The following is a 12,474-nucleotide window of genomic DNA, read 5'->3' on the forward strand; positions in this document are numbered from 1 at the left end:
TACGCCCGTGGTCCCAACACAAGAATCGCGCTGCAGCGGAAGCTACCGAGGAGCCCGACGGCATGCGTCGCCAAGACGACCGCCGCGTCCTCCGGCAGCACGGTGTGCAGACGCGAGAGCACGGTGATTGCCGTCGGTTGGTCGAGGCCGCTCACACAGTCGTCCAAGAGGTAGAGGGCGGCGCGTTGGTACAAGGCACGCGCAAGACCGACGCGGAGTCGCTGGCCGCCGCTCAAGTTGGCGCCGTTCTCGCTAAGGAGTGTGCGGTCGCCGAGTGGCTGCGACGCCAAGTCGACGTCGAGGCAGCACACAGCGAGCACCTTCTCGTAGAGCGCGTCATCGATGCTCGAGTCGTCGTCGGTCGCTAGCGTAATGTTGCGCCGGATCGACGCTGGAAAGAGCCACGGGGTTTGGGGCGCGAACGAGACGCGGGCGCCCCGGGGCGCGAAGCGGTCACCGTGCATCAGCGGCATCTCGCCGAGAAGCGCCAGCAGCAGCGACGTTTTGCCGCAACCCACGGGCCCCGTGAGCACGAGGACATCGCGTTTCTGCAGCGTGAGATGGTCCAAGCGTACGTCGAAAGGCGTCGCGTCGGGCGCCAAGAGCGGCGTCGACTGTGTTCGTCCATCAATGTCGTCCACGCAAAGTGGCAGTCGCGCCACAAAAAAGTCGTGTGGCCTTCGTCCGGCGCCTCCAAAATGGCACGCGACGGACCACACGTCGGAAAGAGGAAGGCGCGGAGGCGCAGCGCCGAGACGCGGGCCTCCAGAAAGCCGTTGATGATCCACGGAAAGTAGTTCATGGGGAAAATGAGTCGGTCGAGCAGCGCAATGGCCGTGAACGCGTTTGCGGCCGTGAGGTCATGGCCCGAGTAAATGACGGCGACAAAGACTGACGACTGGACAATGACTGGCGTCGACGCCCAAAACACGACGCAGAGCGCATCGAGGTACTTGCGCACACGGAGACGCTGCATCTCGAGGGACCGCGCGGCTTGCATTTTATCGAGGTAGACGTCGGTCCACGCCAAGAGCTAACCGCATGATAGACATCGACGCCGAAAATATCAACTTGATACCTTGAGGACGCGAACGCCTTGGAGCAGCATCGAGCTCCACTCGACGCGGTCGTCACGAAAGGAGAGCATCGCGCGTGTGACGCGTTGCAGCGTCGATCCAAGCCACGCTTGAATTGGTAGCATGACGCCGAGGACAACCAATCCTGCGACGAACGCGTACGAGACCTCGCGCCCGAGGAGGTAGAGCGCGATGGCAATCTCCATTGGAATAAGAACCATGTCGAACACGGAGCCCGGCATGCCGACGAGGCGGCCAAGGTCCACGGACACGTAGTTGGTCAGGCGGCCGATGCCGTGCGCGGCCTTCTCGCTTGCCGAGAGCTCGAGCGTCCGTCCATAAATGGCGGCCATAAGACCCGCGCGCAGCCGAATGTCGAAGCGCGTCCACGCCAAGCCTAGGGCTCCATCGTTTCGACGTGGTCGGATATGGACGCGGCGCACCATATTGGGAGCCGGAGAGTGCGCTGAGGACGGATTGGCCGCAGATGGCACCGGCCAACACGTAGCCGCGGGACGGTGTCGGGTGCTCGGCCCACTCGAGAAATTCCTACTCGATACATTGATACTAAAATCTAGTGACAAAAAGAGGGTACTTTGATGAGGAAGGGATTCGCAAGCGAAAGGAGCTTGTTGCACGCCGACCAGAGACCGAACCCGACGACTTGCCAGCCGTAGAGGTGGCGGAGAAGCCGGAAAAAGGACGGCGACGCCCGCCGGCGCTCGCGTAGAAGCGCCGACTGGAACGCGTGGCTCGCAGACGCCGTGTGGTCGGCGCGCGGCAGCGGCGGAATGTCGGCCATCTCGAAGCGCCGGCGTAAGCCGAGCGTCACGAACGGCGAGACCCAGAGGTACAGCAGGCGCGAGACGAGCGATGCGTGGTCGTACGGACTTGCGATATCGTGAGGACGACGCGCCATCGCGGGCAAGAGAGCCAGACACCCGAGAACGACATTGACGCTGTGCACACTGGCGAGACAGAGGTGGTCGTAGCGCTCGATGCGCGGCGCCCCCGAGAGGTACACCGCGTGTCCTGCCAACGCGCCGCGAACGACCAAAAGCACGCGCAGCCACGCCGTCTCGCCGTCGTCGAGCAAGATCGCTGCATAGAAGGCCCACGCGACACCTTGCGCCGTCAGGTTGATGTCCTACATCATTATCATCATCCACAATGGCGGCAAGCGACGCGTCGGACCTGCGACGGCGTCGTGGTGCGGTGCAGCATGCTGGTGATGGCGAAGAATGCGATGCACAAAAACACTTGGAGTACCGCGAGCGCGTACTTGAGGCGGAGGCACGGGCGCTCGATGCGAGGACACTGGCCCGCCACGAGCGTGCGCATGCGAAGCATGCAGAAAAGCATGAAGAGCACGGCGAGCCCTGGCAGCGCAGACCATAGTGAGACCGTGCGATTCGACGTCACGCAGTACCGTCCAGCAGCGCTGCGTGGGAGCAGTCCATCGCGTCGCAGTAGGATGGCCACCAGCCGCCCATCATCATGATCGCGTCGAAGTGGCAGCCACAATCCGATGCGAAGTTGCACTTCGAGATCCGAACTTCGAAGGCAGCACGTGGCGCCACGTCCGATCGCGAATCAAAACGCAGAGGTTTGATCGCGCCGCACGTTTTGCATCTCTAGAGATGTCGGCGAGGAGATTTGCCTCCAACGTGAGATACCAAGTAAAGTATTCTGTGATTAGCATCAAGGACGCTCCTCACACCCTAAACGACGACCCGAGATGACCCAAGTATCAAGTCGCCAAGATCAACATGATTGTATGGACTTAGCACCCTTTTGCACGCTTGTTTCGAGAATCTACTGCAGGAGGAGGTCCAACACGCCACCGTCTTTTGCGAGGTTGTAGAAGACGCTACCAGCGTCCTGGACCAGCGCGCGTGGCGCACCGAACGCAACGACCTGACCAGCGTCGAGCACGAGCACGCGGTCCGAGTGGACGACCGTGTGGAGGCGGTGGGCGATCGTGAGCACCGTAGCGCTCTGGAAAGCAGTCGCGATGACCTCCTGGAGGTGGAGATCCGTCGCCTGGTCGATCGCAGCCGTCGCTTCGTCCAAGACGACAACTCGCGCCTGCGCCAGCAGTGCTCGCGCCAAGCACAGCATTTGACGCTCGCCGACGCTCCAGCTGTCGCCAGCCTCGTCGTGCAGCGAGGCCGCAGACAGCTGAACTTTTTGCAGCGCCGCATAGAGGGCGTCGTCGGTGGCAGCGTGGAACGGATCCAAGTACGAGCGCAACGAACCTCTAAAGAGGACCGGGCTCTGGGGAATGATCGAGATCTGGCGACGCAGCGCGTGCAGCGAGAGGGACGCAATGTCGCGCCCGTCGATGCAAATGGCGCCGGACGCGAGCGGGTAGAGCCGGAAGAGCGCCATGGTCAGACTCGACTTGCCGGCGCCCGTGCGGCCGACGATCCCAATCTTTTCGCCCGACGCAATCTCAAAGTTGAGGTTTTGCAGCACCAAGTCGGCCGTGGGCTTGTACCGAAAGGCGACATTCTTAAAGCAAATGTCACCGCGCGCGAGGTGCCAGTCGTCGCTCACGAGCAGGGACGTCGTCGCTTCTTCGGACGCGACGTCGCAAAACTCGAGGACGCGTTCCGGCGACACCATGTTGAGCTCCAAGCGCGACCAGCCCTGGACCAGTGCCGCCAAATGCGCATTCGCGACCAAGATGTAGTTGAACGCGAGGCCGACCGTGCCCGCCGAGAGGTACGGGCGCAAGTGCACGAGGCTGAGAGCGACGACCATGACGACCGCCGTGCCAGAGAGCTGCACCATGAGCTCGAACCACTCGTCCACAATGACCTTGGCGAGCGCAACGCGCATGTTCATGTCGACGTGGTGGGCGTGGCGCGCCGCTTGCTTGGCCGTGTACGCATCGCCAAACGCGCGCACCGTCACAAACCCTATTCCCCGTCGTCGTGTGTGAGACATGACGCACTCGATCGATGGAGTGTACCGTGTTCAATCTCGTCGAGGAAGCTCAGCACGGGCGAGTCGGTGGTCTTGGCGAGGCGAGAGAGGTCCCGCGACGGCCGCAGGTACACGGACGTGAGCTTGAAGTAGAGAAAAAAGATGGGGAGAAAGCAGAGGCCGGCCCAGCGCACCTAATTCATCATGACATGTGCGCCATGCAATGGAACATGGATGTACGACGTAGATGGAGGTGGCCAAGGACGCTAGAAGGATGGCGGCAAACGACGTGAACGAGCCGTAGTTGAACGGCAGCTGCGTGTCGATGCTCGCCATGTCGTCGCCGTACCGGTTGAGGATGCGACCGCTGGGCGTCTTGTCGAAAAAAGTCATGGGCGCGTTGAAGAGCGACGCCGTCAGTCGCTCAAAGAGGCTTTTGGAGGCACGGAGACCGGCCTTTGCGATCGTGATGGCGCGCACGACCACCATGAGCATGCTGGTCAAGCACAGGCCGCCGTAGACGCCGAGGTAGTACGAAGCATTGTCGTTGGCCTCGGCCGTCGACGACCAGTGGCTGAGCCACACGTCGCTGGCGACCTGGAACGCCTGCCAGAGCAGCTGGCTGCCAAGCAGAAGCGCAATTGTTGGCGCGCCGCCGCACGCCGTCAAAAACTGAGAAAAGACGCGGCCCGCGACCTGGCCCTCTTCGCGGAGCTCGTCGTCCTCGGTCTCGGCCTCCATCGCGTCCTGAAAGTACGTGTCCCAGTGGTCGCTGGCGGCGATTGCCATCTCTGGCGCGGCGGGACGGCGCGGCACTGGCGCCGCCGGCGGCGAGCGCTGTGCACAAGCAACGATCGCGCCATCCTGCATCTCGACCACTTGGTTGACGTGCGCCGAGTCGATGATGTCGCGGTTGTGCGTCACGAGCACCACGGTTTTGGTGGCAAGCAGCGAGAAAATACACTTGGTCTAGATCCACAATGACACCACCATTTGCGAGGAGAGAGAACGTACGAGAATCTCTTTTTGGACGACGGCGTCAATGGCGGCGAAGGGTGCGTCCAAGAGAAGAATGTCGGCGTCGCTGTAGACAGCGCGAGCGAGACCGAGGCGCGCTTTTTGGCCGCCGCTGAGGTTGGCGCCCTTGGTGCTGGCGAGTGTGCGGTCGCCAAATGTCATTTGCTCAAAGTCGGCGACAAGGCCACACGCGTCGACGACGGCGGCGTACCGATTGGCCTCAAACGGACGGCCAAAGAGGATGTTGTCGCGGAGACTCATGTGCTGAATCCACGGCTCTTGGGGGCAGTAGCCAACGCGCCCATGGACCGCCATCCAGCCTGCGAGGACATGCATCTCGCCGAGCAGCGCCAAGCACAGCGACGACTTGCCACTACCGACTTTGCCGTGGACGACCACCAAGTCGCCGCAGCGAACACTCAAATGGAGCTTGGCCAGATGGACCTTGGTATTGTCCCACGACGCATCCACCGCTTCCATGGCCATCACAACCTAGTAGAGACAACATAAGCCCACGTCGATACAGGAAGAAGGCTCATACCTCGGGGGGCGTGGGCAAAACAGGAGGCGGCAACGGCTTCTCGGGCTGGCCAAGAAATTCACCGATACGGCGAATCGCTGTCCAGCCTTCGATGGCAGCCGTGATGTTGTCCGGGGCTTGCGTCATCGGCTCTTGCAGCATGCGAAAGAGAGCAATGGACGTAAAGACCTTGACTGGCGTCAGCGCATGCCCAAGCACCAGTGTGTAGCAGAAGAACGACGCGACCGACACACCAATCGGCGCAGCGTACATGCACAAGGTCCCGCCCGCCCCGCCCGCAAGAGGTGCCAGACGTACAGCAGCTCTACAACAAAGTTGCTACATACTATTGAGAGAAAAGTGGTGGCAGGTACCTGTGGAGCGGAGCGTCGAGAGCTTGGCTGCCACCTCGTTCTCCCACGCCTGAAGCTTGAGAACGAGGACAGAGCCAAATGATTCCTTGATGGCCTTCATGCGCGCGTCGCGGGCAGTGCTAATGTTGTCGTACGCGGTCGCTTCGACCGTCGCGATGGAGCCAGCGATCGTCATAGCGAGGACGATAACGGCGATGCCGGCAAAGACCGCAGCTCCGATCTCGCGGTAGAGTAAGTACACAATGCAAACGATCTGGCACGGGTAGATCCACGCGTTGAGAAGCGAGAGGAATCCCCATTCGACCGTGCCGAGGTCCGCAGTGTAAATGTTGGTGAGTTCTGGCGCGTCTTCGACGAGCAGGCTGCGTCGCTGGAGCTTCTGAAACAAAAGACCCTTCAGGCCCGACGTAAAGCTAATACAGCGTCATTTCGAGTCTCCATGCGAATGGCAGCGTACCTCAGGACCGTGGTTTCTTCGAGGACGACGCAGTGCGCATAGAGGAACGCATGCGACGTCATCGAGAGAAAGAGGAGGCCCACCGATTGGTACAGCGTGGACGGCGCGTCGACAGCGCCGACAACCTGGCTCAAGACCATGGGCCCCGCGAGCTCCAGCAGTCGCAGCAGCAAGCCGAGCAGCCCCATCCAAAAGTACGACCAGCCGTACACGCGCAGAAAAGCCATGACGACCGACGACGACGCGGCGTACGCGTTAGCGAGCGGCGCTGCGTTGACGCTGCACGTGGTCTCCGGCGCGAGGGGCCACACGTCATCGAGGTGGAGCTGGCGCCGCGTGCGAATGAGCGGCAGCGCCCAGGCGAAGAATGCGCACGAAACGGTGCTGGCCGAGCGAGCCGGGTGCGCGGTCGCAGGCGTGGCAAATGTTGCGTACTTGGTTCTTGTGGCTGTCATGGTGATAACCGAAGATTGACGAGCGTTCACACAGTGCACGTAGCACGCTGTCCAAATGACGATTGCAATATCAGTGCGCAGACCAGGTTGTCAACACCACCGGAACCAAGGCTGGAACGTTCCACTGGGAATCATAGCCACATGCATTCGCTACAGAGCATCACTCTCGACCCTGGTGGACGTGGCATGTGCTCAGCGCTTGAACAGTCAAGCAAAGGGCCAATACACAGTTTATTGGCCCTTGAGTCAGGTCTCGGAAGCTCCTGCAAGAGAGGTAGTCGCCCTACGAAGAGTGAGATTGTGTGCCGGTGTCGTGTTTCACCAGCTTTTTCAGCTCCACAGAGCCCATCCGACTTTTGCCCACTGCTGCATGACGAGCTTTCTGGTTATCGGTGCAGTTGATCGCACCTAATACACCATGTAGTTTGACGCTTTGTTGCTCCTGGATAGCTGGGCCCCAGGGCGATGCTTCGAGTTGCGTGTTTTCATCCGACGCAACACACTGTGTTTAAAACACCTCATCATGCTCGGCACGACGTCGCTGGTTGAGCTCTGCGCCACGCAAGCCGCCGGCAGCTGCGCTGTCGACGAGATCGCGGCCGCAGTGACATGGCTGCCGACCGAGGCCATCGAGCGTGTTTGGGCGCACATGTCGGCAAAGAGCTGCGGGAGCTGGAGCTGGCGCTGCCGTCGGCCTGTCCCGACGACACGGCCGCTCTCCTCGACGCACTGCAAGCGCAGTGGCGAGAGCGCATCCGTCGCGACGTCCGGAGCCTCAACCACAAGCTGGACTCGAGCAAATACTTTGCCAATGCGTCCGAGGCGACGACGTTCATTGCCACGACGCGGGTCGCCACGTGCTACCGGCGCGCGTACTGGGAGCACCAATTCCGGAAGCGGCTCGTCCAGCACGATATGGACCACGTTGCCGGCGCCGCGGAGAACGATGACGACGTTCCATTGTTCCTCTTCAGCGGTGTCGTCCACCACGTCAAGGTACGCGGACGCGAAATGACGCGCGCCAACGTCGACGTGCTTCTGTCGCTGCCCAGCATCGAGCGCCTCGAGCTGCACCACGCCCAGGTCTCGGACGACTTGTGGCGCCTCCTAAGCGAGCTCATTGAGGCGCTGCCGGCGCTGCGCGAGGTCTGCCTTCTTCACAGCAAGCTGCCCACCGTGGCGCCACTTCTCGCGGCCATGGCTCGGCGGCGCGGCCGCCCCATCGACGTGCTTGGCTTCTCGTCCGTCAAGATGTCGTCCATCGCGCTTCGAGAGATTGTGGCTGCTTTTCAACGCGATGGTGGCACTGGGCTTTGCCGTCTGCGCCTCAACAACTCGGTCACGGACGTTGCCGGCGTCAATGCTCTCGTCGCCAGCGGCAGTCGCGCGCTTGACACTCTCGTGCTGCAGTTCAACGAGCTCGAAGACGATGTGCTTGAAGACTTGACGGAACCATCGAGTCGTCTTCAGCACGTGTCGCTGGCGCACAACTGCCTCACCAATGTCGGTCCCCTCGCGCATTGCCGCCAGCTGCTGGCGCTCGATCTAAGCGGCAACGAACTCGGCGACACCAGGGCGTCTCAGATGGCAACGGACGTCTTGCCGCACTTGACCAACTTGAGAGAGCTCTACCTCGTCAACTGCGCCATCACGGATCTCGGCGTCACGGTGCTCCTGCCAGCGATTACGACGCAGGCCCACATTGCGACGCTCAATCTCAGTCGCAACTACGTCGGCCCAGCGTTTGGCACGGAGCTGAGTGCCTTTATTGCAAGCAACGCGGTCGTGCACACGCTCCACCTGAGCTCGATCGGGCTCGGTGACGTGCCACCGTCGCCGCTCTTGGTTGCGTTGGCGTCCAATCGCACGCTGCGACGCCTATCGCTCGGCGAGAACCGCCTGCGGAACCAAGGCGCGGTCGCCGTCTTCCGCGCACTTTTGCAGCGCGCGGCGTTGCTTCCGTTCGACGCCGTGGACCTCCGCGGCAACTTGCTCAGCGATGATGGGCTCCAAAGCCTCGTGGCAGCAACGTCCGGACGCAAGCGCAAGGCGTCGCAGCTCACGTGGTCGTCGGACGCGCACCTGATCGACGAGCTCAACCTCCAGGACAACGTGTTTCAACCCGAGACTGTTCTAGAGGCTTCTCAGCGCTTTGCTCCTTGCATCCAGCATGTCTTCATGAGCCACGTGGAGCCCGCGTCGGCGTTCGCGTACGACGATGAAGCCTAGTCCAATATTCGAGTTTCTTTAGCCCTAACCTCAGTATTGTACCCACTCCGTACTACTAGTATATCAGCTCTAGGATATGGACCCCATGGAGCTAGGAACGCCTTTACGTTGAGCCTGTAAATGTAGCCTACTCTGAGCCTGCAATCGACAGGCATCCTGCTGGTGACGCTGCTGCATGTACAAGGCATGGGAACCAAACATATCAGCCACCAAACCCATTTTTCACCTTGCATTGTGTTGGTCCCCTCAACGCTTTTGGCGCGGCTTGTCTTTTCGCTTGCCTATTGCTGCCGCCGCCTTTTCTTGTATCTCGGCCAGCGTGCACGGCTTGATGAGCTCGTCCGAGTCGTCCGAGTCGTCGTCGACAAAGTCGTCGGCCGCCGGCGGCGTCGGGTGGTACTCGTGTGCGCCGAGGTTCCCGTTCCCGCGCTTCACGGGGCCTTTGCCGGGCGACAGGCCGAGCGTCACGTCGAGTTTGCTGCCGCTCGACGACTGCGTGTAGACGATATTGTGCATCTGGACGATCTCGCCAATGCGCTTTTCGATGATGCCGAGGAACTTGAGCATGTTGATGTCCGTAAGGCCCGTCGAATTGAGCTGCTGGAGCAAGGCTTCATCGTTGTAGCCGATCTTGTGGAAGATGTTCATCGCGCCGGCCTTGATCGACTCGATAACTGCGTTTGACTCGGCGGCGCGCGCTTCAAAATGCATGGCCTTGACATGAGACTTTTCAATCTGGGCTTCGAGACTGGCCTTGATGCGCGCGCGGTTGAGGTCCGAGCCACAACCTTGCACTTCGTTGATCATGTCTTGGAATCGATTGTTCTCGATCTCGACCGACTCCATCTCCGTGTTGAGCTCGTTGATCATGTTGAAGAGCGAAAAGTTCTTCTCCTCCGCCGCGAGGAGCGCGCTCGCGAGCTCTCCAATGTCCTTGATGCCTGTCTTCTTGCGCACCTTGGCAAGTCCATCTTCGTACGCTTTGAGGCGCTCGGTTTGCTTGCGCAGGTCGGCGTCCTTGGCGGCAATGAGCCACGACGCCTTCATCGTGTCGTCCCGAAGCTTGGCGTCCGGCGTCCCGTTGTCGCGGCTGCCATCGTTCTCGTCGTCGTACTGCGCGAACATGGACCCGTGGTTCTGGATCGAGCGCATGGTCATACGGTCGACTTCGATCACCTCCCGGCGCTCGTTCCAATCGGCTTCAAAGCGCGCGCTTTCCTCGGCCGCTTGCGCCCGGAGCGCCTCGACTTGGCGCTGCGCTCGGTCCCGCGCGTCAAAGATGCTCTGCGTGAGCTGACTCGTCTTGGTGACGTCTTGCGCCTTTGTGTGCAATTCACGGTCGAGCTTTTCGTGGATCTGCTGCTGCTGGACCTTCTCGCGACGTAAGTTTTGGATTTGCTCCCGGAGCTTCTTGTTGGCATTGCACTAGTCCATATAATCATATCGAAAGCATGAGCAGTCATGGGCGTACGGCTTCGTTGAGGCGAATGAGCACTTTTTCCAGCCGGTTCTCCAAGATGCGCAGGGACTTTTGGTCCGACGCTGTGTCAAGAGGCGCCTTGGCCGCGGGCGGCGTGCTCGCGCTCATCATGCGCCGCGTCTCATTGTGCGTCTCGCGGTACGTCTATCCACAGCGTCATGTCATGCAGGTGGACGAGATGTGAGCGACCTTGAGCTGCTTGTCGAGCTCGACGCCGCGGCGCTTCTCGATCTCGACCTTGCGCGCATAGTAGTCGCCCTGGATCTGCAAGGTCCGGACTTGGTCCTGGAGGTACGTTGAGTCCCGTCCGCCTAGCGTCGATGAGCCCCCGACGTCGCCGAGCCGCGCCCGCTCGGCCATGCTTGCTCGTGTCGGTTCCGAGAATAGTGAAACTTCAAGGGCTATTTCCTGTCGGCCAATCCGATGACGCGTTGCGCCTTCTTTTCACCCAATGAGAAGCCACGACCCGCGAGCCAATCCAAAATTGCTTCTCGCCGGCGATCGGTTGTTGTTGAAGTGGGTCGTCTCACCGGCGATCGGTTCTGGAATCGATTTCACATCAATGAGGGCGAGCTCCGCCAAGGTGCACTGCTATCGCCCAATTTCATGTCTGCCCAGAGTGACCTTGAGTGAAGAAAAGAAAACGTGGTCGATATACAGGAGACCGGTGTAATTTCCTGACCGACCCCAGAACTATCGAACATCGATGGTCATTATCGCGTGAACAGTGCCGAGGTGAACACCGTAGTTGGCCCACGATGCGAATCGTCGTCGAGAATTTGGATCTGACAATCGTCATCTCCATGCGCCCAGTAGAATGAGTTTGATGCTACCGAGACAGGCATCGAGAACCTATCGCTCTCGCATCATCGTCTCGTCGCCACGCTGCGGTGGCCACATAAGCCCGAATTGTGTTTGAATTCAAGTTCATGTCACATTGCACCAATAGAACGCTCTCAAATGTATGTACTAGAAAGGTCACGACGACGGACGACGAGCCGCAGACGGGTAATTTGTTTGAGCGCGCGCTAAATACGCAGGAAGGGCATGGGCGCCATACCGCGTGCTCGCCGTGGATGCTAGGGTGCTGCTGAGTTTGAGACCCAACGCAGTGTTTGTCGTGAAATGCACGACGAAAGCGCTGCACATCAAGTCCTACAAGAACATGATGCCGGACATCAAGGTGCACGTCTCGCCGAGCTGCCGCATGTTTTTTCACGAAGACGACTTTGAGGTTGAGCACTTGCGCCAAGGCTGCTGCACGTACTGCTGGGAAAAACCTGCCTCGCTGCTGAGAACTTCCAGTCAAACTCGTCAGCAGCTTACTGGTCATGGATTATCGTTCCCCACCACGGTATTATTGGGACCAACAACTAGATCGAACGCCCGCGCAGCCAAAATCTCGATTCAAGAATACGTGCACCAGTGCTGATTGCGATCATTGTGCCCGAAGAAGCCGAGATCACGCGCCTCGCAGCGTCTTTGGTTGTGACGGGCACCTTTGCTGAGCTCTGTGCGCATGCCGCCATCAACGAAGCGGTCCTTCGCGACATTGTGGCTGTCGGAAAGAAGGGAAAGCTCCACGGTTTCGAGCTGATCAAGGCGCTGCTGCTGCACCCTGAGCCGTTTACGATTGAAAACAACCTCGCAACGCCGACGTTCAAGGTCAAGCGCAGCGAGGTCAAAAAGGTATTTGGCGCCGAAATCCAAGCGCTGTACGCCAAGACGGGCGACGTTGTCGCGGGTAAAAACGTCAGCCAACACTAAGGAAACAATTGCATTAAAAGAAAATGTGCAAGATCTGGAGACGTAGCAAGTAAGTATTATTAGGGTCAATATGACGTTGCTTTGCATCTATATCAGCGCAACAGTGCTAGAAAGGTGGCCGCGTACGTGCAAGGCAGTCTTCGACAATATTGTGCGTGGACATGCCGG

General features: G+C 60.0%; 5 protein-coding genes across 5 annotated transcripts in view; 2 read left to right on the top strand and 3 right to left on the bottom strand.

Moving 5' to 3' along the window:
- The window catches only part of SPRG_22062 (hypothetical protein), a gene marked incomplete at both ends in the record, with an annotated part of 4,163 nt that extends 1,737 nt beyond the window's left edge, over positions 1 to 2,426 (bottom strand). Inside the window, 6 exons of the mRNA XM_012339443.1 lie at positions 21 to 691; positions 718 to 1,033; positions 1,079 to 1,473; positions 1,520 to 1,625; positions 1,672 to 2,223; positions 2,271 to 2,426. Coding sequence (XP_012194833.1) covers positions 21 to 691; positions 718 to 1,033; positions 1,079 to 1,473; positions 1,520 to 1,625; positions 1,672 to 2,223; positions 2,271 to 2,426 — 2,196 coding nt within the window. The remainder of the gene's footprint in view (positions 1 to 20; positions 692 to 717; positions 1,034 to 1,078; positions 1,474 to 1,519; positions 1,626 to 1,671; positions 2,224 to 2,270) is intronic.
- Positions 2,427 to 2,867: 441 nt separating this feature from the next.
- On the bottom strand, positions 2,868 to 6,830 carry SPRG_00893 (hypothetical protein; the record flags this gene model as incomplete). The annotated part of the gene is made up of 7 exons (XM_012339105.1): positions 2,868 to 4,000; positions 4,054 to 4,201; positions 4,248 to 4,976; positions 5,022 to 5,516; positions 5,566 to 5,867; positions 5,919 to 6,331; positions 6,376 to 6,830. 7 exons carry the CDS (start codon positions 6,828 to 6,830, stop codon positions 2,892 to 2,894), a joined length of 3,651 nt encoding a protein of 1,216 aa, XP_012194495.1. The 3' UTR covers positions 2,868 to 2,891.
- Positions 6,831 to 7,439: 609 nt separating this feature from the next.
- Positions 7,440 to 9,059, top strand: SPRG_00894 (hypothetical protein; the record flags this gene model as incomplete). Its single annotated transcript, XM_012339106.1, has 1 exon — positions 7,440 to 9,059. The coding sequence occupies one exon, from the start codon at positions 7,440 to 7,442 to the stop codon at positions 9,057 to 9,059; it is 1,620 nt and encodes a 539-aa protein (XP_012194496.1).
- Positions 9,060 to 9,254: 195 nt separating this feature from the next.
- Positions 9,255 to 10,899, bottom strand: SPRG_00895 (hypothetical protein; the record flags this gene model as incomplete). Its single annotated transcript, XM_012339107.1, has 3 exons — positions 9,255 to 10,484; positions 10,531 to 10,683; positions 10,729 to 10,899. 3 exons carry the CDS (start codon positions 10,897 to 10,899, stop codon positions 9,306 to 9,308), a joined length of 1,503 nt encoding a protein of 500 aa, XP_012194497.1. The 3' UTR covers positions 9,255 to 9,305.
- An 808-nt stretch (positions 10,900 to 11,707) lies between these two features.
- Positions 11,708 to 12,306, top strand: SPRG_00896 (hypothetical protein; the record flags this gene model as incomplete). The annotated part of the gene is made up of 2 exons (XM_012339108.1): positions 11,708 to 11,852; positions 11,966 to 12,306. The coding sequence occupies 2 exons, from the start codon at positions 11,708 to 11,710 to the stop codon at positions 12,304 to 12,306; spliced, it is 486 nt and encodes a 161-aa protein (XP_012194498.1).
- Positions 12,307 to 12,474: the final 168 nt, after the last annotated feature.

The sequence above is a fragment of the Saprolegnia parasitica genome, assembly GCF_000151545.1.
Source record: "Saprolegnia parasitica CBS 223.65 unplaced genomic scaffold supercont2.2, whole genome shotgun sequence".
In the NCBI taxonomy this organism is placed as follows: Eukaryota; Oomycota; class Saprolegniomycetes; order Saprolegniales; family Saprolegniaceae; genus Saprolegnia; species Saprolegnia parasitica.